General features: G+C 34.9%; 3 protein-coding genes across 6 annotated transcripts; 2 read left to right on the top strand and 1 right to left on the bottom strand.

The window, feature by feature from the left end:
• The first annotated feature begins 2,266 nt into the window (after positions 1 to 2,266).
• LOC21406956 (pentatricopeptide repeat-containing protein At1g19720) lies at positions 2,267 to 5,182 on the top strand. The gene has a single exon (XM_010105604.2). It carries the CDS (start codon positions 2,435 to 2,437, stop codon positions 5,075 to 5,077), a length of 2,643 nt encoding a protein of 880 aa, XP_010103906.1. The 5' UTR covers positions 2,267 to 2,434; the 3' UTR covers positions 5,078 to 5,182.
• A 3,162-nt stretch (positions 5,183 to 8,344) lies between these two features.
• Positions 8,345 to 16,398, bottom strand: LOC21406955 (importin-4). Of its 3 annotated transcripts, XM_024170374.1 has the most exons (22): positions 15,954 to 16,398; positions 15,586 to 15,718; positions 15,069 to 15,205; positions 14,739 to 14,784; positions 14,127 to 14,339; positions 13,462 to 13,965; positions 13,241 to 13,375; positions 12,929 to 13,144; positions 12,757 to 12,846; positions 12,426 to 12,670; positions 12,235 to 12,323; positions 11,865 to 11,905; positions 11,166 to 11,196; positions 10,940 to 11,062; positions 10,635 to 10,852; positions 10,449 to 10,544; positions 10,234 to 10,346; positions 9,852 to 9,987; positions 9,619 to 9,723; positions 9,073 to 9,486; positions 8,576 to 8,654; positions 8,345 to 8,437 (listed from the first exon to the last, which is right to left on the bottom strand). In XM_024170374.1, exons 1-20 carry the CDS (start codon positions 16,226 to 16,228, stop codon positions 9,286 to 9,288), a joined length of 3,147 nt encoding a protein of 1,048 aa, XP_024026142.1. In that variant the 5' UTR covers positions 16,229 to 16,398; the 3' UTR covers positions 8,345 to 8,437; positions 8,576 to 8,654; positions 9,073 to 9,285. The 3 variants fall into 3 exon arrangements, with proteins under 3 accessions (XP_024026142.1, XP_010103905.1, XP_024026143.1); XM_010105603.2 differs by having other exon boundaries at positions 8,345 to 8,654; XM_024170375.1 differs by having other exon boundaries at positions 8,345 to 8,654; positions 15,069 to 15,185; positions 15,954 to 16,035.
• A 4,213-nt stretch (positions 16,399 to 20,611) lies between these two features.
• Positions 20,612 to 26,033, top strand: LOC21406953. Of its 2 annotated transcripts, XM_024170416.1 has the most exons (7): positions 20,612 to 20,826; positions 22,521 to 22,620; positions 22,742 to 22,862; positions 22,971 to 23,092; positions 23,703 to 23,824; positions 23,922 to 24,081; positions 25,819 to 26,033. In XM_024170416.1, the coding sequence occupies exons 1-7, from the start codon at positions 20,700 to 20,702 to the stop codon at positions 25,925 to 25,927; spliced, it is 861 nt and encodes a 286-aa protein (XP_024026184.1). In that variant the 5' UTR covers positions 20,612 to 20,699; the 3' UTR covers positions 25,928 to 26,033. The 2 variants fall into 2 exon arrangements, with proteins under 2 accessions (XP_024026184.1, XP_024026185.1); XM_024170417.1 differs by lacking the exon at positions 25,819 to 26,033 and having other exon boundaries at positions 23,922 to 24,085.
• The last annotated feature ends 261 nt before the right edge of the window (positions 26,034 to 26,294 follow it).

Raw genomic sequence — 26,294 nt, 5'->3', positions numbered from 1 at the left:
TAACATTTTTGAAAACGCAAGGTGCCTGTGACATAACATACTAAAATGATTTTATTTTTTTTAATGACAAATTGAGATATGAACAACAAATAAGTTAATTATAAAGCAGGACTAGCGGATGCGAACTTAGTTGTAATATGTTTCCTTCTGTCGATATTATACCAGCATTTAACTTCCCTTTAAAAATCGAAAGAATATATATATAAAGATGATTCTTGGTTTCGTGATTGTTAAGTGATATTTTCTCTTTTAAAATTTCTTTATTAAATGTTAATTATTTCATTTTGTAAGAGTTAAAACGTCCTTAATTTTGGACATTTTTGTAATTAAATAAAACAATATACATTCTTAGACATTTTGTATTATTCTGTAATTATAAATTTTGACAAATATTCCTTAAAAGTGTATAGATCTTGATTTTTACTTTTTACTCTTAATTAATACTATTTTTAATCAAATAACTATATTAACAAAATCGTACTAATAAAAGTAAGTGATAAAAATCAAGACACGTACACTTTTGAGGATAAATTCAACAATTTTCTTTTCTGTGTGGTAGTAAATGGCCTAGAAAAAAAGGTAATTATCCCAGTATGTGTCATTTTGGTTCCCCTAAACTTTAATTAACCACTTAAGTCCCTGCATAATATTATGATCTTGAGGCCACGCCTCCACAATAGTTCCTAAGAAATGACTTCTGAAATTTTCAAAGATTATCACGTCCTAGGAAAATAGTAACTGAATTTTGTTATAGAAATAGTCATACTAAATGTAAACTGTTCTAGTTTTTAATGATTTGTAAAAACAATGAAAAGAATATTAAACATTTAATAAAATTATTTCTGTGAAAAATTCAGCTATTTTTCATTTGGGATGTGATAATCTATATAAAATTTTTAGAAAAACATAGTCAATTTTGATGTGCAAGCACTAAAATGATTGAAAATAAAAGGTTTAAGAAATAATTTATCAAAATTAAAAATTTAGTGAAAGGTATGTTTTTCAGTCGGTGTCACAAAGAGTATTATAACACTAGTTGTAACACTGATGACAAATACGTGTAGATAGATATATTTTTTCTTTAATTCAGCATCAACAAATTATAAGTGCAGAAAGATTAACAAAAACATAAAAGACACAAGGAATTGATATCACAGTTTGGTGCGCACACCTACATCTGCAGGGACATGCCCAGACATTAAACAATCTACTAAGATCAAAGGATTACAAACACCAATCGGACTTATACACCCAAAGACTCCCTCCTTAACGTTGTCACCGCCATGTCGAATCTCCTTAATGGCTTTGTCCAACGAGCACTACTCGCTTAAAAAACTGCACGGCGAAATCCTTTCGGCTGGCAGTGCACTTTCTCCCAAAAGCTTCTAATCCTTCTCCCGAATGACGATTTTTAATCAACACTCAAAGGCTCACTAATCACAAACTTTCTCTTCTGCAAATATTCTCTGTAAGAGCACCCCTCATATAGGCAGCCTTGAATTGCTTTAAAATCTCAAAAACATAAAAGCCCAATATTCTCACTTCCAAGGCTGTGAAACTCACGTACACCCATATGCTATATATATAACAATAATTCACGTGTAATCCAGGTCAAGTGCCAATTGAATACTTTTTCAAATCAATCTGATTACCAATTTTAAATCCTTCTTAATGGGATAGATTTAGTCTGCACACACACATATTACCTTATAAAGCACATACCCTCACATAAAAGCATAGGCCACTCTCACTCTTATTCTCCACGTTAATGCACCCACACACACACATATATATATATATATATATATCTTTTATACATTTTTCTCCTTTTCCAATAATAATAGAAGCACTCATCAAGTAATTAATCTATTTTTCTTTCTTCAAATAGATCTTATATCGAATCTGCAGAAATCTCCATGATTGCACTAAATCTTCTAAATCTTTCATTGACTAAGTATGCTTTCCTTCTTCAAAACCATATTCAGAGTAATTAACATATTAAAATCACCACAACTACATCAATTATGAACTTGACATTATTTTTAAATTTTGTATAAAATATATACCTTCCATTTTACTTTTCACACACTTATTTTTAATAAAATTTATTATTACTAAATTACTCATTAAAAAACTAACATTTGTTAGAAAGAAAAAAAGAATGTTCATTCTAAGGTCATATCGTTTTCTGCTCAAAAACCGAAAAAAGGACTTCGTTGTTAATGTAACAATGTCGTTTTCCAGAAAACTACATCAGCAGTAAGCCGAGACCTGAGTTGCGAGTGGCCAAAAGAAAAAAGAAAAAAAACGGCTGAATCTTAACGGATATCCAAAGCTCGTAGACCACAAAAGGGGATAATGAACTGGAAAATGTAGACTCGGAGAATTTTAAAATAAAAAAAATAAAAAATAAAAAGTTTTAGAAACTCCAACAATGGAGAACGTAATAATTCCCTGCAACTTAAAGCCTCCTCCAGTACTGCCTATAATTCCCACTAAAGCTGGTATTATTCAGCCATCTGAATTCTCAACGACCATCTCTTTCGACTCCCATTTGGATAAGCTCTGCAGAGACGGACGCCTCAGCGACGCCGTTGCGGCTCTCGACGCCATTGCCGAACGTGGGTCGAAGGTAAAACTAAAACCCAGAACTTATATGAATTTACTTCAGTCTTGTATCGATACGAATTCTATTGAGTTGGGTCGGAAGCTCCATGCTCGGATGATGGGATTGGTCCAGTACGTTAATCCGTTTGTTGAGACTAAGTTGGTAAGTATGTACGCGAAATGTGGCTGCTTGCACGACGCACGCCGGGTGTTTGATGGAATGCGTGAGAGAAACTTGTTCACTTGGTCGGCCATGATCGGTGCGTGCTCTAGAGAGCAGAGGTGGAAGGAAGTTTTAAAGCTTTTTTACTTGATGATGGGAGATGGTATTCTTCCCGATAAATTTCTGTTGCCTAAGATCCTCGAGGCTTGTGGGAACTGCGCGGATTTCAAGACAGCCAAGGTGATACATTCGATGGTGGTTCGGTGCGGTTTTTGTGGTTCTATTCGCGTCATCAATTCGATTTTGGCTGTGTATGCGAAATGTGGGAAACTGAATTGGGCAAGGAGGTTTTTTGAGAGTATGGATAAGAGGGACTTGGTCAGTTGGAATGCGATTATATCCGGGTTTTGCCAGAATGGTCGGATGGAAGAAGCTACTAGATTGTTTGATGCAGTGAGAGAAGAAGGGACTGAACCGGGTTTGGTAACTTGGAACATAATGATTGCTAGTTATAACCAGTTGGGGCAAACTGATGTTGCCATGGGACTGATGAAGAAGATGGAAAGTTTAGGGATAGTTCCTGATGTGTTTACTTGGACATCTTTGATCTCAGGATTTGCTCAAAATAACAGGAGAAATCAGGCATTGGATTTGTTCAAGGAGATGCTTTTGGCTGGAGTGAAACCAAATGCAGTTACGATTACAAGCGCAGTTTCAGCCTGTGCGTCTCTAAAATCACTTGGCAAAGGGCTGGAAATCCATGCCTTCTCAATTAAGATTGGTCTTATTGAAGATGTTTTGGTCGGAAATTCACTCATTGACATGTATTCCAAGTGTGGGGAATTGGAAGCTGCTCAAGAGGTGTTTGATATGATCATAGAGAAAGATGTTTTCACTTGGAACTCGTTGATTGGGGGTTATTGCCAAGCTGGTTACTGTGGTAAGGCTTGTGAACTCTTCATGAAAATGCAGGAATCAGATGTAGCACCTAATGTTATCACATGGAATGTGATGATCTCGGGGTATATACAGAATGGTGATGAGGACGAAGCCATGGATCTCTTTCGAAGGATGGAAAAAGATGGCAAAGTCAAACGAAACACTGCATCATGGAACTCTCTCGTTGCCGGTTACCTACATGTTGGGGAAAAAGACAAGGCACTCGGGATATTTCGACAAATGCAGTCCTACTGTGTTATTCCCAATTTGGTTACCATGTTAAGTGTATTGCCTACTTGTGCAAATCTACTTGCAGAAAAAAAGGTAAGAGAGATTCATTGTTGCATACTACGTAGAGTCTTAGACTCTGAACTTCCTGTGGCAAATTCATTACTAGACACTTATGCCAAGGCAGGAAATATGACATATTCGAGGACTATATTTGATAGAATGTTATCAAAAGATATCATCACTTGGAACTCCATTATCGCCGGTTATGTCTTGCATGGTTTCTCGAATGCTGCTCTTGATCTCTTTGATGACATGACGAAGTCAGGATTGAAACCAAATAGAGGAACTTTTCTAAGTATTATTTATTCATGCAGTCTTTCTGGTCTAGTGGACAAGGGGAGGCTAGCTTTCTCTAGCATCACCGAAGATTATAACATTGTTCCTGGTCTAGAACACTATGCGGCTGTGGTGGATTTGTATGGCCGTCCAGGTAGGCTCGGAGAAGCAATGGAGTTCATTGAAAATATGCCAGTGGAACCAGACTCCTCAGTCTGGGCTGCTTTACTCACAGCGAGTAGGAATCATAGAAACATTGGCTTCACGGTGCGTGCTCTGGATAAAATACTCGACTTGGAACCAGGGAATTACTTGATTCAGCGCTTAAGAGCGCAGGCGGATGCTTTAGTTGCGAAATCTGAGAATGATCCGAAAATGAGAAAGCTTGAAAAAGAGAACGCCACGAAAAGGCATCTGGGTAGATGCTGGATTGAACTGCAAAATAGAGTCTACACATTTGTCAACGGTGATCAATCTGAACCTTATCTCTATCCTTGGATACATGACATAGCAGGAAAAGCGAGTAAATACGGTTTTCATGAGGGGCTTTGCATTGAGGAAGAGGAGAAAGAAGAGGTCGGCCGGGTACACTGTGAAAAGATTGCGATTGCTTTTGCACTCATTGGCTTCCCAAGGAAAGCTCAATGCATAAGAATCGTTAAAAGCCTAAGAATGTGCGGAAATTGCCATGAGACGGCAAAGTACATCTCTAAGACGTACGGGTGCGAAATATATGTGACAGACTCGAAGTGTCTACATCGTTTCAGTAACGGGCATTGTTCTTGCAAGGACTATTGGTAGAGGTTAGTTAAAATTCCAAAATAATGAAATTTATTATTTTCCTTTGTAATGAATGCGAAACGAGTAAATATCATTTTGGCAAAGCATGGCATAAGTAATAATAAAAAAAAGGATAATTTGCTATATTATCTGTTCATGCTTTTAAATCCATTTTCCTTTTCCAGAAAAGAAATACAAGTCTATAAATCGGAGATAGTGATACATAAAAGTAAATAAATTACATTAAAATATACACAATACGTACAATCATAATTGAATATTCCACATCGGAATTTAAATATCAAATCCTCTGAGTTACGTATCCAAGAATAGTCTTCAGATCCAAGAATAGTCCCTAACATAGTACTGTTGTAGGTGACACATTTTGCAAACGAATATTTGAATTATGAAAATCATGAACGAGAAGAAGATATCTCAAATCTTACCAGAATATATATATATATATATAGTAAAATCGCAAAATATTTACTTCATTCTAGATTTTTTTTTGGCTACTAGTTTCATTTTGACAGTCTCTTATGATTAAAATATGGATTAGGGTGCTAAAGAACACGTAGCAAATAGGTTTTATGTTACCGAATCTACTTTTTATTAGTCGATAATGATCAGCACCAGCACCATTGGTGTCCTATAACATTGTTCATAAAAAAAACATTGTCAATCATACTCACACAGCATATACAAAATTTGGGTCCCTTTTCCCATCTGCATTTATAACTGATTACTCTTTTCGAATATTTTTTTTCGCATTTGGGCCTACAGGCTGCATTTCCCTCACAAAATCTTAGCTCCCCAGTGGTAGGAATCTAGCATTTTGCATTTAAAAGAGAGAAAAACTAAAGAAAATCAATGAGAATGCCTAAATTATAAATTGACATGAATAATGATACGTCTTCCATGTGTGTAGAAGTAGAATAGGAAATTTCTATAGACGAAAAAAAAAAAAAAAGTAGAATAGGAAATGAACTAATAAATTGAATAAGTTACTCTTCTAGCAAAAATGAAATAAGTTCTTTTCACGCAACTAGCACCGTGTGGATGGTTCGCCCCCATTTTCTTTAAGAAACATATATATATATATATATTTAGCCTAAATTCTACACCTTCTGTTTTCCTTTCGTTGACTCCATTTTCGGTAGTTTCAATAACAGATGACATGAATGACTCAAAAATTTTAGTGGCGGACAGCAATGAGGACAGAAGTGCTGGCGTCTCGTATATATGGCTTTTGTTAATTTCGGATCCCATCTTCTGTCTAATTTATGATATTTTAATTGGTGTCTAACAAATTATAACGTGTTACAAAAGAATTAGTTAAAAAATAGTTTGGATTTTACATATAATAACATGATATGATTAGTTAGACACTTATTTACACACTAAAATTGGACAAAAAATTTGAGTTCGTTTATTTTGTGTGAAGGGGACCCTTTCTAAAACACACTTTTAGAAAAGGTTCTTAGTTTTGATAATTAAAAAAAAAAAGAAAAAAAAAATACCATTTTTAAAAAAATTATGAAATCAATAATTTACGAGATTGAAAATTGATACATTAAACCTTGGTAAATTAATGATTGACTAATTAATAATTTACCAAGATCAATATATAATTTATCAAAAATCAATTAAAACTACAGTCAATCTTTAAAAAAAAATGACATTTCTTAATTTAACAATACTAGGAATACCTACTTAATTAGACTTAATTTATGAATTCATGCATGAATTGTGATGTATGCGTAGATATGAGTAAAGAAAACAAAACAGATTAATTCTTGATAATGATGATAATTTAGAAAGTGTAATGACAACGATGTCCTCAAATATCAGAGTGCAAATCCAGATCTGGACTCCTCTTATTAATATATAGACCTTTTTTTTTTTTTTTAAGGAATGACATATTAGATCTAATATCTATTATTCTAATAAAAACGATTAGTTTAATTAGAATTTCTAATACCGTCAATGCAGTGGCATAAATTTTAAAACTTCAAGTGAATCCTCCCATTAGTATATATTTAATCAATCACAATTACAAGATTAAAAATGATAAGATTTCATGCAGAAACTAACCTTGAGTATTTACAGAAGTAGGTGAAAGGAACTTCTACTCATTTTCAATCCAGCAGCCTTAAGAGGATTTATAATATATTCCTTGTGATCGATATATTTGTGGCAAATTGTGGGAGCGTAATAAAAATGACAAATTACTATATACATATTATAGAAGACATTTTTTTACGGACTCTTATTTCGTATCTGCATTTTTTGTTGCTACTAGTTGGCTCAACTGGATAGCTTAAGGGCTTGTTCGGTTGCATTTTTGAGTTATAGTGACTTGAATGTAGATTTTGAGTTAAATTTGAATTATAATTTGAGTTGAAATTATAACTTGAGTTTGTGTTTAGATGTGCACATTTGAGTTATGATTTGAATTGATAATCTATTTTAGTTTGTGTTTAGGTGGGTCAAAACTTGAATTTATATTTAAACAGTATTTTAATAAAACCTCAATGGTGATGAAAAATTTTAATAGGGTATATGAGTGGGATTTTATTCGTCTCTTCGTTATGAACACAAAAAAAAAAATCATCTTAATCAGAATTAAAACGAAAAAATAGAAAAAATATTGTTCATTAACTTCAAGTTTGAATTTAAAAACTTGAGTTGAAAAGAAAACTTGAACTCAAATTTTAGCCCCAAACTCAAATTAAAACTTGAGTTAAAACTCAAGTTTAAACTCAAAATTTACAATAGATTATAAACTTAAATAAAATTGTAACTTAAATTTAAATTTTTTTAAAATTTTACTCTAAAACAACGAGCTCTAAATCTTATTAGTTGTGAACCTGTCTGTTTGTCTTTTCAACATCTAATAGAACTACATATCATATTATGATTATTATCCATTGGTTCTTGTTCTTTTTTTTTTTCAAGGGATCCATTGGTTCTTGTCCTACAATAAAATATGATTTTTGCTAGAATAAATGTGATTGGTTCTGTCCTTGTCCTACAATAATATATGATTGGTGTATTATACTAGACGACCCATTATTCATCATGTCTATCACCTCCCCATTTTGTGCTCTACTAATTGGTTTACCCATGAGCTTATTACTATTCATCATCATAAAAGCTTTAAAAAAAGAAAAAAAAAAAAAAAAGAAAGCAGAGGAAGAGGAGCTCATTACTTGCGAACATATGTCGACCTTCCCAATAATTTGAAAGCTATACGCAATATGAGAGACAGAGAGAGATTACAAAATATAATCTGAAACGGCAAAAAGAAAAATATATTACCATATAATGTGCTCTTACAAAAGACAAGAGCCTATGATTCTTCATGCTTGATTCTTAAGCCTATAAAGTACAAAAATCTACAATCACACGACTATATGACTGCTTTAAAAGCCCAACAAATAAATGAACAAAAGAACACAGCCATAATATCTGGAAAAAAAAATAGAAATAATAACAAATAAAAATCAGAAAATATACACTCAGGAAATGAATAACGCAACGCAATCTCTCCGGACAGGAAAAATGGAGATGGTGCTGGAAGAAGCACAAGCAAGACCTGAAAAATGAGAATAACTACACTTGTTAATAAAAATTCATGCTGACTAGGAGCAGCAAAATGCCAGACATTGGTTGCGGACACACGCATGCATGTATGTAGTATGTACACGCACACACACAAGGAAATGGAGTAAAAGTTAGCTTCAAAAGATGTTCAAATTAACCAACAAAACAGTCTCAAGTCCAAATTGTAACAGAATCTTTTTTCAAAATATATATGCCCATATGCTTCCTGCGTTTGAACTCATTATTCTAATTCTGCTACAGTTTTTTTCTCACAAATTTTGAATCAAAAAAGTTGCCGCCAAAGAGTGGTTCTCACAAAATTTAAATTCAAAATCAAAATCACTGATTTAAATGCAAGAACCAAACGGACCCATAACCTATTATGCAGGTGTTTCATAAACTCTTCTTACCTTGCATAATGATGGCCTTTCAGAACTCAGCCGTTCCCAACCAAAAACAACGGGCAGGAAAAATAATCTCTTTGAGAAGCAACCTCAGCGACAAAAACAAGTTGAAATGACGACATGTGACTCGCTCAATCAATAAGACTCGGATAAATAGTGAGGGTATAAGTAACAAATTGGAACGTGAGGAATAACCGCGATTCCCAGCTCAATTAGACATCAGTTATTTGAGGAAAATGCAGCCAGGGCATTTGCATGTGCGGCAGGGAGGCCGCTCAAAAGGGGCTGCATTTGTTGTCCATAGAGTGAAATCAAGTGCAAAAAAGCTCTGCCTACTAGAGCTTTAACCTCCGAAGTTTCAACCGGGGATGCCACAACTTGAGCAAATACATTAACCAACTCAGGTACTAGAGAAAGGATCTGTTTTGCATACAAAAGAACAGAAAAGCCAAGATAAGAATACAATCCATATGAAAGAGTCAATAAAAAGAGAAAGTACAGGCTGAAGGCCGGTTCATGCTTCACATATGAACAATGAAACTATTCAGATACCTGCGAATTTGATGATAGCACTAGAGTGGAGACACAAGTATACACTGCCATGGACTCCTCGTGATCTTCTTTCAGTGGAAGAACTTTCAAGAAAACAGGAAGAACCTGAGGAAAGCAACAGAAATAAATACCCAGCTAAACTAATTACAAAAGGAAGATGTCATTTAAGACTTCCTACGAGTTTTTTTTTTCCTTCTTTTTAAATGATGTTTAGCAAGAATGAGAAGATTAACCTGATTTAGTGGGATGGATTCAGGGTGAACCATTATCATTCTTGCCACTGCACCAGCCGCATTATCCCTAACAGCATCATCTGGCTCTGATTCTCCAAACAATGGGTAAAGTCCACGCAATATGCCATCATAATATCTGTTCTCAGTTAACGAAAAAACTTCTAGAAGGAAAATTCTATGACAATTAAGCACTAGAGAGAATAAATACCAATGCTAAGATAACAAGGTTATCTTCTTAAGATTAGCGTAAGAGTCTTCTTAAGATGACTTGTCACATGACATGGATCCCTTATCAACGGGGCACACAGCAATAATAGATAGGACAGGTACAGAAAATTCAAACTTCAGAAAAGGAACAACGAAAAGTTTTTGTATAGGATACTTCAATGTTCCATCACCACCATTTCTACACAACTCCCCAACACAAAATGCAGCATTTCTCCTATTGGTTGGATCTGATGACGCCAGTTCTTTGAGCACCAAGGGCATGACCCTCTGAAACATTTAAAAAATATTCAGGAACTACAAGTGTTAAAAGCATTGTACATAAGCAAAAAACGAAAAAGAAAAAAAAAAAGGAGAAAAAGGAAAAATTACATCAACGTAGCCTGCAATGGGAGCTCCCATGTTCTGAGCAACTTCAGCAAGGCAAGCAACCACCATTGTCCTGTCTTGAGGAGGGCGTGAAGCTTTCTGCATCACCAATGGTCAAGTTTAAGAAATAAGAGGACACTGTACTGAGGTATTATAACTAAGTAAACTCAAGCATCTGATGCAACCCACCGCAAATTTCATTAAAGGTTCAAAGAGCTTTGCAAAGATGGGTGCAAAATGGGAACCCATTGACTTTGCAAATACAGGAAGAAGGTCAGAAACAGCATCCATCAGTACTTCATCATGTTCAGTATCATCATCGTCGATATCATCATCAGATTCTGTTAGCTGACAAGCGGATTCCTCACGAAGCAGTGACACAGTAGCATCAACAAGCTGAGGCATGTCTGAAATCCGAATATTTTGAATTCATTTTAATTTGGAAATTTACTGAAATAAGCGACACAGTGAAGCCAAACAAAATTCATACATACAAGGTTCAACAGTGCCATAACCATAATCCTTAATTATGTCAGCTATGCTCGTACAAGCTTGAGCAACAACTTCCTTGTCATCATCTTCAGTCATAGTCTTGATATAAACATTCATCACAGTATCTGCAGAAAATAAAGAACTTCAATGGAATTGCAAAATAGAACCAGAATTAGTTTATAAGTTCCTATGTGATTATGTTTGAATTAATTTCGGAAATAATCTTACCAAACATTTCATTTGCCTTAGCTGCTCCTTCCTGCATATTAAAGAGAGGTTGATAATATTAAAAAGCAAGCTTAACCTAGCAAAAGTCCAGGAACAGATGAAAAGGCTTGAAGAGACTCCCAAAAGGCACCATGAAACTAAAAATATCTCCTACACCTAGGTTTCCAACCCAAAAGAAGGAGCTTGAAAATGATTTCTACGTCTTATAATTACACTGCGTGCGTGGGTGTGTGTGTGTTAATGAGTTTTCAATGGTTAAATTCCATCAGCGGTTATCAATCAAATTGTAAAAATAATTATACACCTTAATTGCATTTGATGATGTGTTGATTTATATGACTTGCTATAGCAAGTAAATCAACAACTTAACCTCAAGCATCAATTAAAAAAGATAATTATGGAGTCTTTAAATTTAATGCTCATTGTCATTTTTTTTTTTTTTGTCAACTATTCAATTTGTTACAACCATCTGATTCATATCAGTGGCTAAAACAATGATACCCACAAATGGATACATATTGGGGTAACCATTGAAACCATACTAAGCTACACTTGGCAGGAATTGAAGATCCAGAAAACTTTAAGGGCAGATAACCATACTATAAAGTGTAAGTCAAACATTTCCTGGACAGGAAATACAGTATCATGCAATAGTCCAATAAACAACACACTTGCCAATTAGTTAAAGGAACTACTCACATTATGATTCTGAAAAACTTCTCGTGCAGCTGTCAGAATATCTGTTGTTTCAATCAACCAAGACATGCATTATTAATGGGTTGTGATAGCTTTAGCATATTTGGATAACACACCCTCTAAACAAGCTAATGACCACCAAAAATTAACAATAATAAACATCGGCACCCCAACAACTAACACTATGAAGTTCCATAATTTACATTGAAAAGCAAAAAATAAGTTGAAAAGATTAGAAAAATAAGGGCACCATACTAGAACTGCATTCTGTTATGGATTAAATGGAAGACTTCAAAATTGATCCCATGAACAAAAACAAATAAGCTACCACCAAGTGAAACATAACCAAGCATGCAAAGATGGTGCGACTTACGTTTCAAACCAATGATTGCCTGAAGCCGAACATCTTCATGAAAATACCCCGAGTGCTTTACCAAAATCTTGAATGACTCCTCCAAATAGCTTAAAGGCAATCAAAGAAATCAAAATATAGAATAGCATCACCAAATACATTAGTTTTGTAGAATACAACTACAAAAGTAAGTCAAATACGGTAAAGGATACAGCGCATAAGAACCCTTTGTGTGCAGCGCAAATAACCCAAGAGCTTGAGTTGCAGCTGCCTTCTCATCCAAAACTCCTGTTCTTATACTAATATTACGGACTCTTGGTTCATCATGAGCTTCGTCATCAGATGAAACTCCGCCAAAATTATTAACATTCTCATCATCAGACTCATCAATATCCACTGCAGAGCCATCATCAAGATTGCACGAAGAAAATACCAGAGGGACAACATGAGGAAGATACTGTTTGAGAAAATAATGTTGAAGGTAAATACGGGCACTAAGAAACACATAGACGCTTGACTCAATTAGAAAGACAGCTCTTTAACCTGTATAAAACCATCATCTAATATTTCTGCTACATTGCTAAAGAATCCATGAGTGTACTCGCGAAGCTCACTAAACTCCAATCCAAAACCCTGGAAGAACCAAATATGTAAATCAGTTAGTGAATAGAATGTTATATGCCCATCAGTCACTAGAAATGCCAACGTCACTAACAGAAATTGCAGCTTCCATGAACTGGGGTAGAATTGGCTCCATCCCAGTTCTCCCAACAGACATTGCAATTATGCCAACTAGCTCAGTAGCTCTTGCCCGTGCACGGAGATCCTCATCACGAGTAAGCACCAAGAAAGCCTTCATCAATTCTAGAACCCTTTCAGCATATGGAATGAAGGCCTGCTCTGCAGCAACCGCAACTGAACCAATTGCAGACTGCAATGACAAATTAAAGAGCTAAATTAACAGGTAGAGAACGATTCATTTGAATTCAAGCAAAACCTGATGGGGTAGTAAGAAGCATCCTCATACCATGCATGTCTCCTGCAAATTACGGGCACTATTTTGGAGAGCTCCCAGTAGTTTCGCCATCAAACGTTCAAGAAAAGGAAGGATTTCCTCCCCCATATTCTCACAAAATGCAGCCAAAGCATAGTATGACTTTTCCTGCATTAGAAGGTTGATCATTACTCTTACCATATGCATGATAATCAGTAACGATCTCATCATTTATCTTTTTCTCACATGCTTACCTTCACTTCCTCAGATGCATCTTCAAGTGCACTCAAAATGCATGGTAGAACACTTTGATAATGAGAAACAATTTCAGGCTGCAGGTATTCAGCAAATTGACCTATTGCAAAAGACGCAGCACCCCTTACCACTTGTTCAGGGTCTCTCAAAGCCCCTAAGACAATATCAAGTACTTGTTCAAGCTTATCTTTCATATATTCTGAACAGCCCTCTGAAATGACGCCTAAAGCTGTAGCAGAAGCTTCACGATATTTAGGATTTGCATTTTGACTGCTTAAAGAAGAAAATTCCAAAACAGGTGAAAAAACATGCTTTGGTACATTCACAGCCATAGTGTCAATAACTTCAGCAGCGGCTCGATCAGGGGCAAGGTCATCATCTTCATCTCTATCATTTGATTCAGCAAGCAAAGGGCACATAACTTGCAGAATAGGGACAACTAGTTTATGCTTTTTAAGGGAAGCAGATTTGTATTTTGCAAGCCAAGAAATTATCTGAATTGCCTGGAGAAAAGAAGGGAAGAAGATAAGATATAAAAAAATCCTTAAATGAAGTGCAGTAAAATTGTATCCCACCATAAAACACACACGCACAGGTGTCTCTGTGTGGGTGGGTGTTTTTTCTTTTTGTGTGCGTGTGTGAGTGTCTCTTCCCCTTCTCTAACCTGATGACGCGTGTTAGATTCGAAATTTTGACTTGAGCTAACTTCAAGAGAGAACTGCACAATGGATTTAACAGATTCCCCAAGAAGAGGAGCAGGAGATTCAATGAGCTCGTCAAAAATTTCAAAGGCGATTACAGCAACATCCTCCTCACCAGCAGCAAGGCATTGTCTGGATACATTTAGAATGCTGGGAATAAATTCTCTAAACTTGACCTGCATGAACCCAAATGTTATCAACACTGAAGAATAGACCTTTGGATGATGACCAGAATCCCACAAAGACTTTTATTACATATACTTTTATTACATAATAAAGTTAATCCTTTTTCTGACTTAATGCTCCTGTATAAGCTATTTTCTTGCTTCTTCATTTTGTGTCATAATTTGTTAGCTCTCATTAAACCCACTACAATAAACATAAGTGAAGCTTCGTATCTTCAGCACTCAAATTGGGCTTCAAGTTAACCTCAAGTATACAAGAAGTAGAAACAGAATACACACGAGGAGCAATTTTTTACTAAAAATTATAACATGTTGCTTGAATAGAAAAATAATATAAACATCTAAAATAGTATTTTTAGACTAATTGGCAGGTCTCGCACCAATACTCACCACTTCATCACCATCATGAGTGAATTCTATAAATGACCCAACTGCCCTGGAATAAAAATCAAAAGGATTTAGTAAGTAGTCTCACATGTTAATGACTAATCAGCAACAGAAAAGTCGAGTCAATCAGACTCGAGACCAGGAAAAGTAAAAAAGACATTAGGATTTGGCCGAGAAAGAAGCATTGCTATGGATACCATGAATGATCACCATCGATAAAGAAAATTCTTTCTATATCACTTAGGATCAGCAGGGCCTTCAAGCACCGAACAAAATATTAAAAGGAAAAGTAGAAAACAAAAATAAATGAAATGATAATAAAAAGAAGATTACTTTAGAGCAGCAACTCTGACACGGTTGCTAGTCTCATCTTGCAGACACTTGAGAAGAAGAGCTTGCAAATCTGCGAAATGTGGGCGAAATGTATTCCCAATTGTTTCCGTTAAAGAACTGAAAAGAATCAATGCCACCTTTATCATCCAAACAAAACAACCATAGATGTTAGGACATTTCGCGGGTAAGAAAACAAACAAAAGAAACAGAGCTACATTAAACAAAGTTCGAAACGAGAAGATGAGAATCAGCTTTAGATGGTGAACCGAAGGTTGGAGGGACCGCCTTCACTCGTCTATTTAATTTAAAGTTAGAAGTCTCAAAACTATCCTCGTTCAATTAAACCTATAACCAGAGGCATTAATAAATTTTTAACAAGAAATACAGACCATGTGCATACATGGAATCCAACAGTTTTTATGGGGGCAGAAGGTCGTTAGTGACGGCTCAATTTGAAACAATAAAACTATCATACGCATAGTTAATGAGAATGGATTGTCAAATGGCATGAACTTACTTCTCTATGGTCTTCTTGAGCACTCTGACTACATTGAAAGAGAAATGGCAACAAATCAGGCCACTCTCCTGCTGGAACGGCATATTTTGCAACAATACTAACTACATTTGCACTCGCTCTTCTTACTGGCGGACTGAAAACAAAAATTATACGCGATCATTGCGTCAATTTCCAAAGGAAAAAAAAATGAGCGAACTCAAATTCGTAGCAGAAGAAATGAGAAATTACACCGCAAAAGCAGAATTAACAAACTCATAATACACGGTTCTAGATTTCCAAAACCTGAAATTTCTCAACTTTTTTTTTCCCGAGCAACCAAACAGAAAACAAAAGAGAACCAAAAAAGCATTAAGATTTGAATAATTGACCTGTGCTCCATGGTGATGCTCTCGATAAGGGACTGCTTGACGAGGAGCTTGAGCTGAGGAGAGAGCTTGGCCCAGTGGCCGGTGATCTTCTTGCGGAGGAGTACGGCGGCGAGCTGGCGGACGTTGGGGGTCTTGGCGGTGCGGAGGTGCTGGACGAGCGCCGGCACCACCTGCGGATCCTTTGCCAGCCGCTTTATCTGCTCCTCCGCCTGCCGCCGCGCGTCGTTGTCCGGCATCAGGAACTGTATCAGCAGAAGCTCCAGCGATTGCGCCATTTCTCTCTCTTCCCTCTCTCTCTCTCTCTCTCTCTCTCTCTAGGAATTGAGATGGCCGTGGTGTGTGCGCTGCGAGGGTTTTTTTGGGGGGTTTGGCAACTGGGCAAGTGAAGTTTGCGTTTGCTTTGTATTTAAGCCTTAAGGGAGACGAACCGCGAGTGTTGCGGTTGTGGGGACAAAGGGATTCCTTAATTTAACCGAGTTTTCAGTTTTAAGCTTTTAAAATTAAAAATAATATATCTCAACTCAAATTAAAATTTTAAATTTAAATCCGCGATAAGTAACCGCAATTTAAGGCTCTCTTCTCTGTAATGTTTCGGGTTAAAATATATGTGTATATACAAATAAATAAAAGAGTTATTGACACAAATAATCCTCAACATATTTAGTTAATGACAGTTTAATCTCTCAACATTTTTTTTAACAAATTGACCCACAACAGTTTAAAATAGATACAATTTGATTACACCTATTTAAAACAGTTAGGGGTTAATTTATCAAAAAAAATATTAAGAACTAAACTTCATTTATTAAATAAATTAAGGATCATTTGTGTCAATAACCCTAAATAAAAAGTAACAACAACAACTATTTAAAAAAAAAAAAAAATTAACAACAACAATAACATGGACCTTCTTCGATAGGCCAACCTACCGGTGGTCTTTTAATCATTAAATTTGATTAAAATAATATCATAAAAAAGTATGCATAACAGATATATTTTAATACAAAATTGACGGTTGAAAAATAGAAGACTATCGATAATCTATTTTTATAGAGAGAAAGAGGAAAGTATGCCAATTTGATAGGGGAATCAAAATTTAAGACTTTTAAATAAGAAGTTAGTAAGACCCGTTCATTTTAATAATTTGAATTTAAAATTTGAGTTTTACTATAAAAAAAACTCTCAAAAATAATCATAATTAATTTTTTTACTACAATAAAAAATTCTCACATAAAATCACATCTCAACTCAAATCAACAAAAATAAACCATCTTAATGTAAATGTGGATTTACACTCAACTAAAAATCCGAAAATGCCCTCACATTAAAACTAGAATACTAATATGCAATAACTACTGGATTCTTCTAGTGCTGGAACTTCGGGTCGGCGGGCCGCCCGAAGCCCGAATTTTTTCAGGCTCGGGCGGGCCGGCCCAATTCCTGCCCGCCCAAGCAAGAAATTCGGGTTCGGGCTCGGGCAGCCCGAATTTGACATGTCTACCCTTGCCCGCCGCCGTCTAACCACCGTATACCGCCGTCCGCCGGGATTTTTTTGAATTTTTCCGACCAAGCCCGAACTGCCTGACCCGAAAATTGCCCGAAAATTGGGTGTGCCCGAATTGCCCGACCCGAAGCCTGAATTTTTGAATTTTTTTGAATTTTGCCCGAATTTTTCCCGCCTGCCCGAATTGCCCGACCCGCCCGAGGTGCCCGAATTGCCCGAATACCCGAAAACGGCTAGTTTTTTGAATTTTGCCCGAAAACCCGAGTTGCCCGAATTGCCCGAAAACCCAAAAATGGCTATTTTTTGAATTTTTACTCAAATTTTGTCCGAAAACCCGAGTTCGTGTGTTCATTTCAAATTGTAATATATATATAAATAACTTAATATTAAAAAAAAGTTTAAAAAATTCGGGCAATTCGGACGGGCTCGGGCCGCCGAATACAAGCCCGCGGCCCGTTCAAGGTGAAATTCGGGCTCGGGCGGGCGGCCCGAAAATCTCGAGCGGATTGGGTTCGGGCTCGGGCAAATCCTCGGACTTTTCGGGCGGTCGCGGGCGGCCCGTCCAAAGTTCCATCACTAGATTCTTCCAAAAAAAAAAATCCAAAATTCTCTCCCTTCTCTCGTCTCTCTCCTCGTTACGTCTCTTTTCCTCCCTCTTCTCTCTCTCTCTTCAGAACCGTCTAACAGCACGTCACTCTCTGGAGGCCGACAACGGCAAAGATCACTCGCCGGAGGAGATCCCTTCACTTTTTCCGGCGTCGTGACGAGCTCCCGTTGACGATTCCGGTGTCGCAATGAATTGCACTTCGCGGTTCCGGCCTCGCGAGGAGAGATCCCCTTCATGCTCCGCACTCGCGACGCCACGTGAGGAGATCTGGGCATCATCGCAAGAAAACGCCGACGAGCCACAAGATCTCGTCTCGCGCCGCTGTGATTTCTCGGTGATCTCTGACGAGATTGTCGAACAGTCTCTCTTGGACGGTAAAACGAGAATGAGGAAGGAGATCAATCTGCGTTGCCAGCGTTCGTGAGGGTTCTCGACCACCGATCATTCCGATTAGAGAGAGAGATGGATGAGATTGACGGAGAGAGGAGAGAGGAGAGAGAAAGACAGGTAGGAAGAGAAATGACGAGGACATTCACCGGAGTTCACGTTCTCCGTCGACGAGCGTCGGTGATCGCCTAATGAGAGGGAGAGGAGATCAACGTCTGGAGGGAGAAAGTTCTAGAGAGAGAGATAGAATAGATCGAGAGAAAAAAAAAAGAAGAAAAAGGATAATTTTGGAAAATTAAAAATTAAAAACATAAAAAAATACGTTTATTTCATAAATTTAGAATTCTTATTTAAAATTATTTTTAATTTATGTGTATTTTTTATAAAAAAAAAATATTATAACGAGTCACGAACTATAATCTGAATCATAACACAAATTTTTGCTCTACACACACTTAAAATGACCTATTAATTTCTATAGTTGGTTCTCTTTTAAATCTTGGTCTATTTTCTATAATTTCTCATATTTATAAGAGTTTTTACAAAAATATATATCTATATATGTATATATTCGAGTCAGCCAGATTCAAAGGCCTTTATCGTCCGATTAGGTTGACTCTCTCTTAACTCAGGTTGGCTTAGCCCAATTTAATTTTATCGTTCGAGCCGTTAATCACATACTATATAGAATCGGGCGACCTGAACTTACAGCTTTACAACCTAGAGTACCAAATTGATTTTTTTTTTCAAAGAAAAGAAAAGATTTCAATCTATGAGCAATTTTAATTTTAATTTATTGATATTTATAATTTTGTACATGAAGATAACATTTATTTATATTTTTATTATGATTTCTAGTTGCATGACCATTAAAATAAAAGAGGAGAAAAGGATAAGTAAAACATTTTATATAAAAAAACAACTTACACCAAAGTGTCTCTCATATTTTTTAAAACATTAAAATATTGTTTTATATTTATTAAAAATACGGGTTTAATACTTTTTTCTAAAAGACATAAGGGATATCAAATTGATTTCTTAAAAAAAAGAACATAGTAAATAACATATTTATAAAATTAAATTAAATAAATAATAGATTTTAAAATGATTTGAAGTAAAGAACACTTTACGCAGTGAATGAATTATTTACTAAGTAAATAGTTTATTTACAACTATTAAAAATATTTTCACATAAATGAAACGCAAAAATTTTTTCACGTAAATAAAATTTTTTTACCACTTAAGTTATTTTTGAAATTTAAAATTTTTTACTACATAAGCTATTTTTTTACCAATTGTAAATAATAATTCCTTTACTGTATAAATAATTTATTTACCACGTAATTACTATTTACTATAAATAGTTTTAAAATATACTATTTACTTAATTTAATTTCAAAAAAAATACTATTTACTACAGTTTCAAAAACAAAACAAAAAAAAAAGAAAAAAGAAGCAAAGACAGGTTTTTATGCATTTACACCCCTTAAACTTTACGAATTTGGCAAATTAGTCAATTAACTTTTTTTCTTGATGATTCACCCTTTAAACTTTGAAATTTATTGTAATATCGGTCAATTTGAAAACAAAGTTAAAAATTTAGATGGCATTCTCAACGTGAGTGTTTAGAAAAAATAAATCTTGTGACCCATAATGATTTTTCTCCCAAAACAGTTAACTTTTAATTTAGAAAAAAATACTCGTGATGCGTATATAAGGAGTAATTCGATATAAACAAATATAATTACACTTATTAAAGACTCATTTTGAAGATATCGTCTCAATTTTTAATTTTATTTTTAATTTAACTAATATTGTAATAAATTATAAAATTTAAAAAGTGGATTGCTAAAAAAATTAAATGATTAATTTATCAAACTCGTAAAATAAAAGAAGGAAAGTATCATGCAAAACAACCAGCAAAGAATCCAATCTACAGGCATCCTTATTTTTTTTTCTTTTTTGTTTAATTTCAATCAACTAAAAAATTAGATCGCTGTTTAATTTTTAATATTTTATTAGTGTTTAACTAATTAAATTAAATTATTTTATTTTATAATAAATAAAAAAAGTAATTAAAAAATAACTTAAATTTTTATATAACGTGTTATGATTTAATTGGTGTTTAACCAATTAAAACACCAAAATTGGTGAGCAGATTTGAGCCCCAAAAATAATTATCGTATAAATGAGAAAGTAGGAGGAGGAAGTGAAGAAGTTGGGGGAAGTTGTGCATTGAATTGAGAAAATGAGGAAGAGGACGATTTGGGCATGGGGAGTTGCCATCGTATGCTTCGTAGTGCTGATGATCGTCACTCCAGCCATTCCCCAGTCTCAGGCCTACCACGATTTCGCCGATCAGCGCACCTTCTTTGGTCAATCTTCTCTCTCTCTCTCTCTCTCTATATATATATATATATACACACACACACACACACTTGCATATATATTTTCTAGGGATTGCACAGGAGTGGGTTTTCTTTCTTTTTAATTTGGCGTGAAAATTGAAGTCCTTAATGTAAGGTTGTTGAAACTCAAGTTGAAGTCAATGATTATAATGAATATCTGCAAGTGGTTCAATGTGTTTGATGATCTTGGAGAAACGGTTCGATTTTTTATTATTATTATTATTGTTATTTTCAGTTCTGAGAAGGAATTTTTGTTTTCTTTTTATGACAAGTGGCATTTTGTTTTGGTGAATGTTGGATGAAATTGAATTCAATTAGCACAACCAAAATTTGAACTTGTATGGAGAAGATTGCACTGGGGTCGAATTGGCTAAAACGTTAGCTAGATAGACTTAGACCATTAGGTTTATATCTAATCTTAGAAGTTGTAGAAATTTCACTTGAATTTAGGGTTCAGTGCTTTTTGATCCGTTCCTGTAGAAAAGTCATGAATTAGGTTGCAACTTGGAATCTAAATTGATGGTTGTATCTGTGATTCCGTAGGCATTTTCGGCTGAAGTTTACAAATTAACACAACTTTGCAAATCTTCATCCATATCGGAAAACTCCAGTACACTTTGCTCATTTCATGCTTAAATCACACGCATTTAAAGTTAATACTTCTGATGTGTCTCAATTCTCAAAGGAGGTAACCCCTTATGTTGTTATCTCCTTCCTACTGCGTAATGCGTAAGAGGGATACTGAAACTATTATCCTTGATTTATCTATTCTGAACTATTACTGGAGTATAGATATAGGCTCCTTTGTAGATATCGGGGGTAATTGCTCTCAGTGTTTGCAACAATTTAAGTGCATGAGACATGATGATATAGAGCTTTTTGCGATGGAATTACGTTTCAATAAAAGAGTTTAGATGTCCCTTTAAATCTAGTTTTGTTGGGCTGCAATTACCTATTTTTATTTTGCTTTTTACTGCTTGTGCAGTCTTTATGTAGGTTCATGAGGGCATCTTTTTCCTTTTCGGTTCTGTACTCATTATTTTTGTTTATGAAACTTTAATGTTGCTTATCGTTGTGTGCATATGACCTCGCAATACATCATCTGGTGTGGTTGTTATGTGCATTTTCTAGTTGTTGGTCCTTTTCAATTCGAGTATAAGAATTTCTTTTAGTCGTTGGGTGATTGCTAATTTCTCTCAATGCAGTTATTCAGGAATAAAAAACTTACTTGAAGTACTACTTTGAACTGTGTGATTTAGTTATGTGTGTCAGTGTGTGTGTGTGTGTGTGTGTAATACTTCGAACAAATGTTCTTTTTCACCTCTAATAACCTCTGTCTTTCTGTTAAAATTTGGTATACGTGTTCATTAAATTGTTGCTTAGAAAATATCAGATGTTTGTTACAGTGAGTTCTCCAATAATTCAGTGGGTTCTCTTTGGATTTGGCACAGTTGGGTAAAGAACTCTGTTAGTGCATGTAATTTTTTTTTTTTTTTTTTTTCAATTTGCAATTTCTGTTACATTTACATGATGTAGGTTACTGCCGTCGTGCCATATATGACTTTTTTTTTTTGGGCCATTCTTTTGGCTTTAGTAATATTCAAAACTTTTCCTTATCTACTGCCTTGTTGAAATTGATGGAATCCTTTATTGTACCCCAGGAATTCCTAATATGCTTAACGTGGTTTCAAATTTCCCGTTCCTTGTTATTGGTGTAATTGGGCTGGTGCTTTGCTATTATGGGAATTATTTTAGGCTAAGGTAGTGTACTGTTTTATTGTGCCCATCTAACTGAAAGATCCAATCTATTATACTTTCATTTTATTTTTAATTTTGTTGTATGACCACTGATAATGATTAATGCTTCAATGTAAATGACAAGCTTGCAAGGCGAGCTTTGGGGCTGGACATGTTTTTACATAGGTGTTGCCGCTGTTGCTTTCGGATCTTCATACTACCATTTGAAGCCAAATGATGCTCGTCTTGTGTGGGATCGCCTACCGGTGAATTTACTCTGTTTTTTCTTTTTTTTTTCTTTCCGTTTCAAATTATAATGCTGTCATCAAAATGCTGTTCTAATTTTGACACAAAGCGCTTTTTGATAAAATTAGATGACTATTGCATTCACCTCAATCATGGCAATCTTTATCATTGAAAGAATTGATGAGCGAAGGGGAACAATATCTATCATTCCTCTACTTTTGGCGGGTCTAGTTAGTATATTGTATTGGAGGCAAGCACCAAACTTATCTCTCTCTCTTTCTTTCTTTCTCTTTCTCTTTTTTTTTTTTTTTTTTCTTTCTCCTCAATTAATAAGAGTATACTTATCCTTGTCATATCATGTTTTTTTTTTCTCCTCAATTGATAAGAGTATACTTATCATTGTCATATCATGTTTTTTTTTTCTCCTCAATTGATTAGAGTATACTTATCCTTGTCATATCATGTATTTTTAATCAAACTTGGTATTTCATACGAGTTTAAGCTCTTACCTTCCTCATTGAAAAACTTGAATACTCAGTGAAGAACTTCGGTTCTAGTACAAAAGGAGTTTTAGAGAGGTAAATGTAAATAATATGAAGAGCTATTTAAGTGATGGTGTGTTGGTAAAACCAGAGTTGGAGTGTGGAAGTGTATTTGTTATTGTTCCATCTTTACTTTTTTGACAATTCTACCTGATGTTAGAATGTCTATTTTATCTAAAGTCGCAATTAAAGCATAGTATCCTCACTTTGCTTCTGAAACAGCTAATGCAAATGCAAAAGAATGAACAGCTTAGAGCTTTTTCGATTCTATATTATCTCTAATATTAGTCTTATTGCCGTTTCACATTTTTCTTCAAGGTTTTTTGATGATCTCCGACCATATGCTTTGGTCCAGTTTGTTCCCTGCATTGTCATTCCCGTGATGGCTATTTTGTTGCCTCCAATGTACACACACTCAACATACTGGCTCTGGGCTGCAGGTTTGTGTTTCTCATGATATGGCTTCCTCTATTCTGTTCTGAGATTTCATTTGCTTTTTTGCCACGTAGATTGCATAATTTTTGCTATAAATTGCAGGATTTTATCTTTTAGCCAAGGTGGAAGAAGCTGCTGATAAGGTGATTTATGGTTGGACACATCACATTGTAAGCGGGCATACACTCAAGCATTTATGTGCGGCAATGGTTCCTGTTTTCCTGACGCTCATGCTGGCAAAGAGGACTGTTCAAACAAATAGGTAAGTGTTGCTGTCGGGGATACACTCTCAGTATTTTACTATTTTCATTGATACTTTTTTCTTTTGGATTTAGTTTCATTTATATTCCCAGTGTTCTATCTTGTCAACTTTGGTGCAATTTCTTCAAGGAATCAAATCATAGAAAAATTCCTTTCACATACCTACTTTTCCGGAAGAAACACATCTCTCGTATTTTATTATTTTACATCTTTTCTTGTTTGTAATATATGTTTTAATATATATTATTTTTAAGATTTACAAAACTTCATTGATAGTCCTACCTCTCCTGTCTTTTTCTTATGAATTTAATAAACCTTCACGTTGCTTAGAATCGGAAATGTATTTGTTTTTGGAAGAATTTTACTTGTTCAGCTCTCTCTTGTAATTGACCAACCTAAACTCTCTGTCAGGACCTTTTTGCTCTCTAAACAAGTGTATCTTGTCTATCCTCCTCGCTTAAAACTTCTGAAAATGTGTTTTTCTGCACTTATGTACTTATTTGGAATAATGATAGGTATCGAACATGGTAGATATGATTTGTTAGTTACTAGTTTTATGCTGTTGAGCTTCATAAGCTTACTAGGTTAAGCAAATTGACCACTAGGGGTGAACATCAGGGTAGGTTGGGTGGGTTTTTGAGATTTTTCACCCCACCCAATCAAGTTTGGGTGGGTTGATTTCAAATTTAATCCACCCAATCAACTCAAAGTTTAAAATCAACCCACCCAATTAAAATTTGGGTGGGTTGATTAAACATAATAAAAAAATAAAAAATGAAAAAAAAAATAAAACTAATCATTGAACTCTAAATAAGAAATATATAAAAAGAAAGCTAACTTACATCATAAAATTAGTCTTATAAGGCTCTAAAATTATCTAATAAGTTATAACCTAATATGAAAATAAAATATATACAAAATAAGTTTAAATATATAACTTGTAAACCAACAAACAAACAATAATAAAACTCATATAACATAAAACATAATAGATTGTCAAGTAAATGATGTAAAACACAAGACAAATACTATATATTATAAGGTAGGAAAATATTTATTTATATATATAAATAGTTTGGGTGGGTTTGGGTTAAGTTGGTCTAAGAAAAACTCAACCCAAACCCACCCAATTAATAGTCGGGTTGGGTGGTTTGGGTTGATCTCTTGATCGGGTTAGTCGGGTTCGAGTTATAATGGGTTGGGTTGAGTGGGTTAATCGGCGTGCATTTATTATTTAGTGGAAGAAGCCTAAGCTGAAAACTTTTTGTAAACATGCTTCAGGTTGTAAATTTAATGGAAGACTAAGATGGGCCTCATAATGATTGTTGCTTCCTTTTACTGGTTTTGGTTTATAGGTCATACTTAAATGTTGGATTTCATTTTTCGGTGTGTATCCGAGTCTGACATGATGCCCCTTTTATATTTCATGGTTTTTGAATAGGCTTATTGCTTGAGTTGGTATCTGTCTAACAATTCACAGAGTCAAAGGCGTTTCTGCTAATACTAGCTATCCCAATTGTATTGTGTTTTTAGACGATGGTTTTTTCCCTGGACTCTATATTTTTCCGCATTTTATAGAACAAAAATTTGTGCACCTTGCATGGTTGTCGTTTCAAATTGCTGTTCCTGTGCATTTTCATATCTCGATTTCGAGTGTGTACATTGTTAAATTCTCTCTCTCTCTCTCTCTCTCTCTCGTCCACTTTCTCATGCATAAGCTGTGACCCCTTTAATGCAGGCAAAGTTTACTCGAGATATGGAAGATTTCTTGGACTAAGGTTAAAGAAAATGAGTACACGGAAGAGGTATCGTACACTACTGTATCAACTATGGAATCACAAACATAGTTCGTTTGTTGTCCTTTTTTTTTTTTTTTCTTTTTTTGTAGTTGTTAAACAATCACAAACATAATTTGATGTCAATAAAATAATATTTTCATTCATGTATATTCACTCAAAAAAAAAAAAAAAAAAGAAATAAAAATGGGATATCAAACATACGCAAGAATACACTGTTGATGCAGTTTGACTTCAGTAAAAGCTTACTTTTTAGCCGTGGGGTGTTGGAATGGTCAGGCTTTTGGTTTTGCTACCACAAGGTCTGGGTTCAAACCACTTCATCGACACCTACATAATAAAAGTATAATTTCCTACCTTGTATCTCCAATGCAATATCTGCATGTGCTAATTATAAATTTAATTTTTTAGTGTAAAA

The sequence above is a fragment of the Morus notabilis genome, unplaced genomic scaffold, assembly GCF_000414095.1.
Source record: "Morus notabilis unplaced genomic scaffold, ASM41409v2 Scaffold165, whole genome shotgun sequence".
Lineage (NCBI taxonomy): Eukaryota > Viridiplantae > Streptophyta > Magnoliopsida > Rosales > Moraceae > Morus > Morus notabilis.
The sequence above is the reverse complement of the archived record's forward strand: the minus strand, read 5'-3'. Positions and strand labels throughout refer to the sequence as shown.

What these genes read in the sequence shown, in the direction of transcription:
- LOC21406956 (XM_010105604.2), top strand. Translation starts at nt 2,435, where the DNA reads ATGGAGAACGTAATAATTCCCTGCAACTTAAAGCCTCCTCCAGTACTG.
- LOC21406955 (XM_010105603.2), bottom strand. Translation starts at nt 16,228, where the DNA reads ATGGCGCAATCGCTGGAGCTTCTGCTGATACAGTTCCTGATGCCGGAC. An exon ending in CTCAAGAAGACCATAGAGAA is followed by an intron (nt 15,206 to 15,585) that starts GTAAGTTCATGC and finishes TGGATGATAAAG; the next exon opens with GTGGCATTGATTCTTTTCAG. An exon ending in TAAGGCAAATGAAATGTTTG is followed by an intron (nt 11,063 to 11,165) that starts GTAAGATTATTT and finishes TATTTTCTGCAG; the next exon opens with ATACTGTGATGAATGTTTAT.
- LOC21406953 (XM_024170416.1), top strand. Translation starts at nt 20,700, where the DNA reads ATGAGGAAGAGGACGATTTGGGCATGGGGAGTTGCCATCGTATGCTTC. An exon ending in CGATCAGCGCACCTTCTTTG is followed by an intron (nt 20,827 to 22,520) that starts GTCAATCTTCTC and finishes ATTGTACCCCAG; the next exon opens with GAATTCCTAATATGCTTAAC. An exon ending in GGGAATTATTTTAGGCTAAG is followed by an intron (nt 22,621 to 22,741) that starts GTAGTGTACTGT and finishes GTAAATGACAAG; the next exon opens with CTTGCAAGGCGAGCTTTGGG.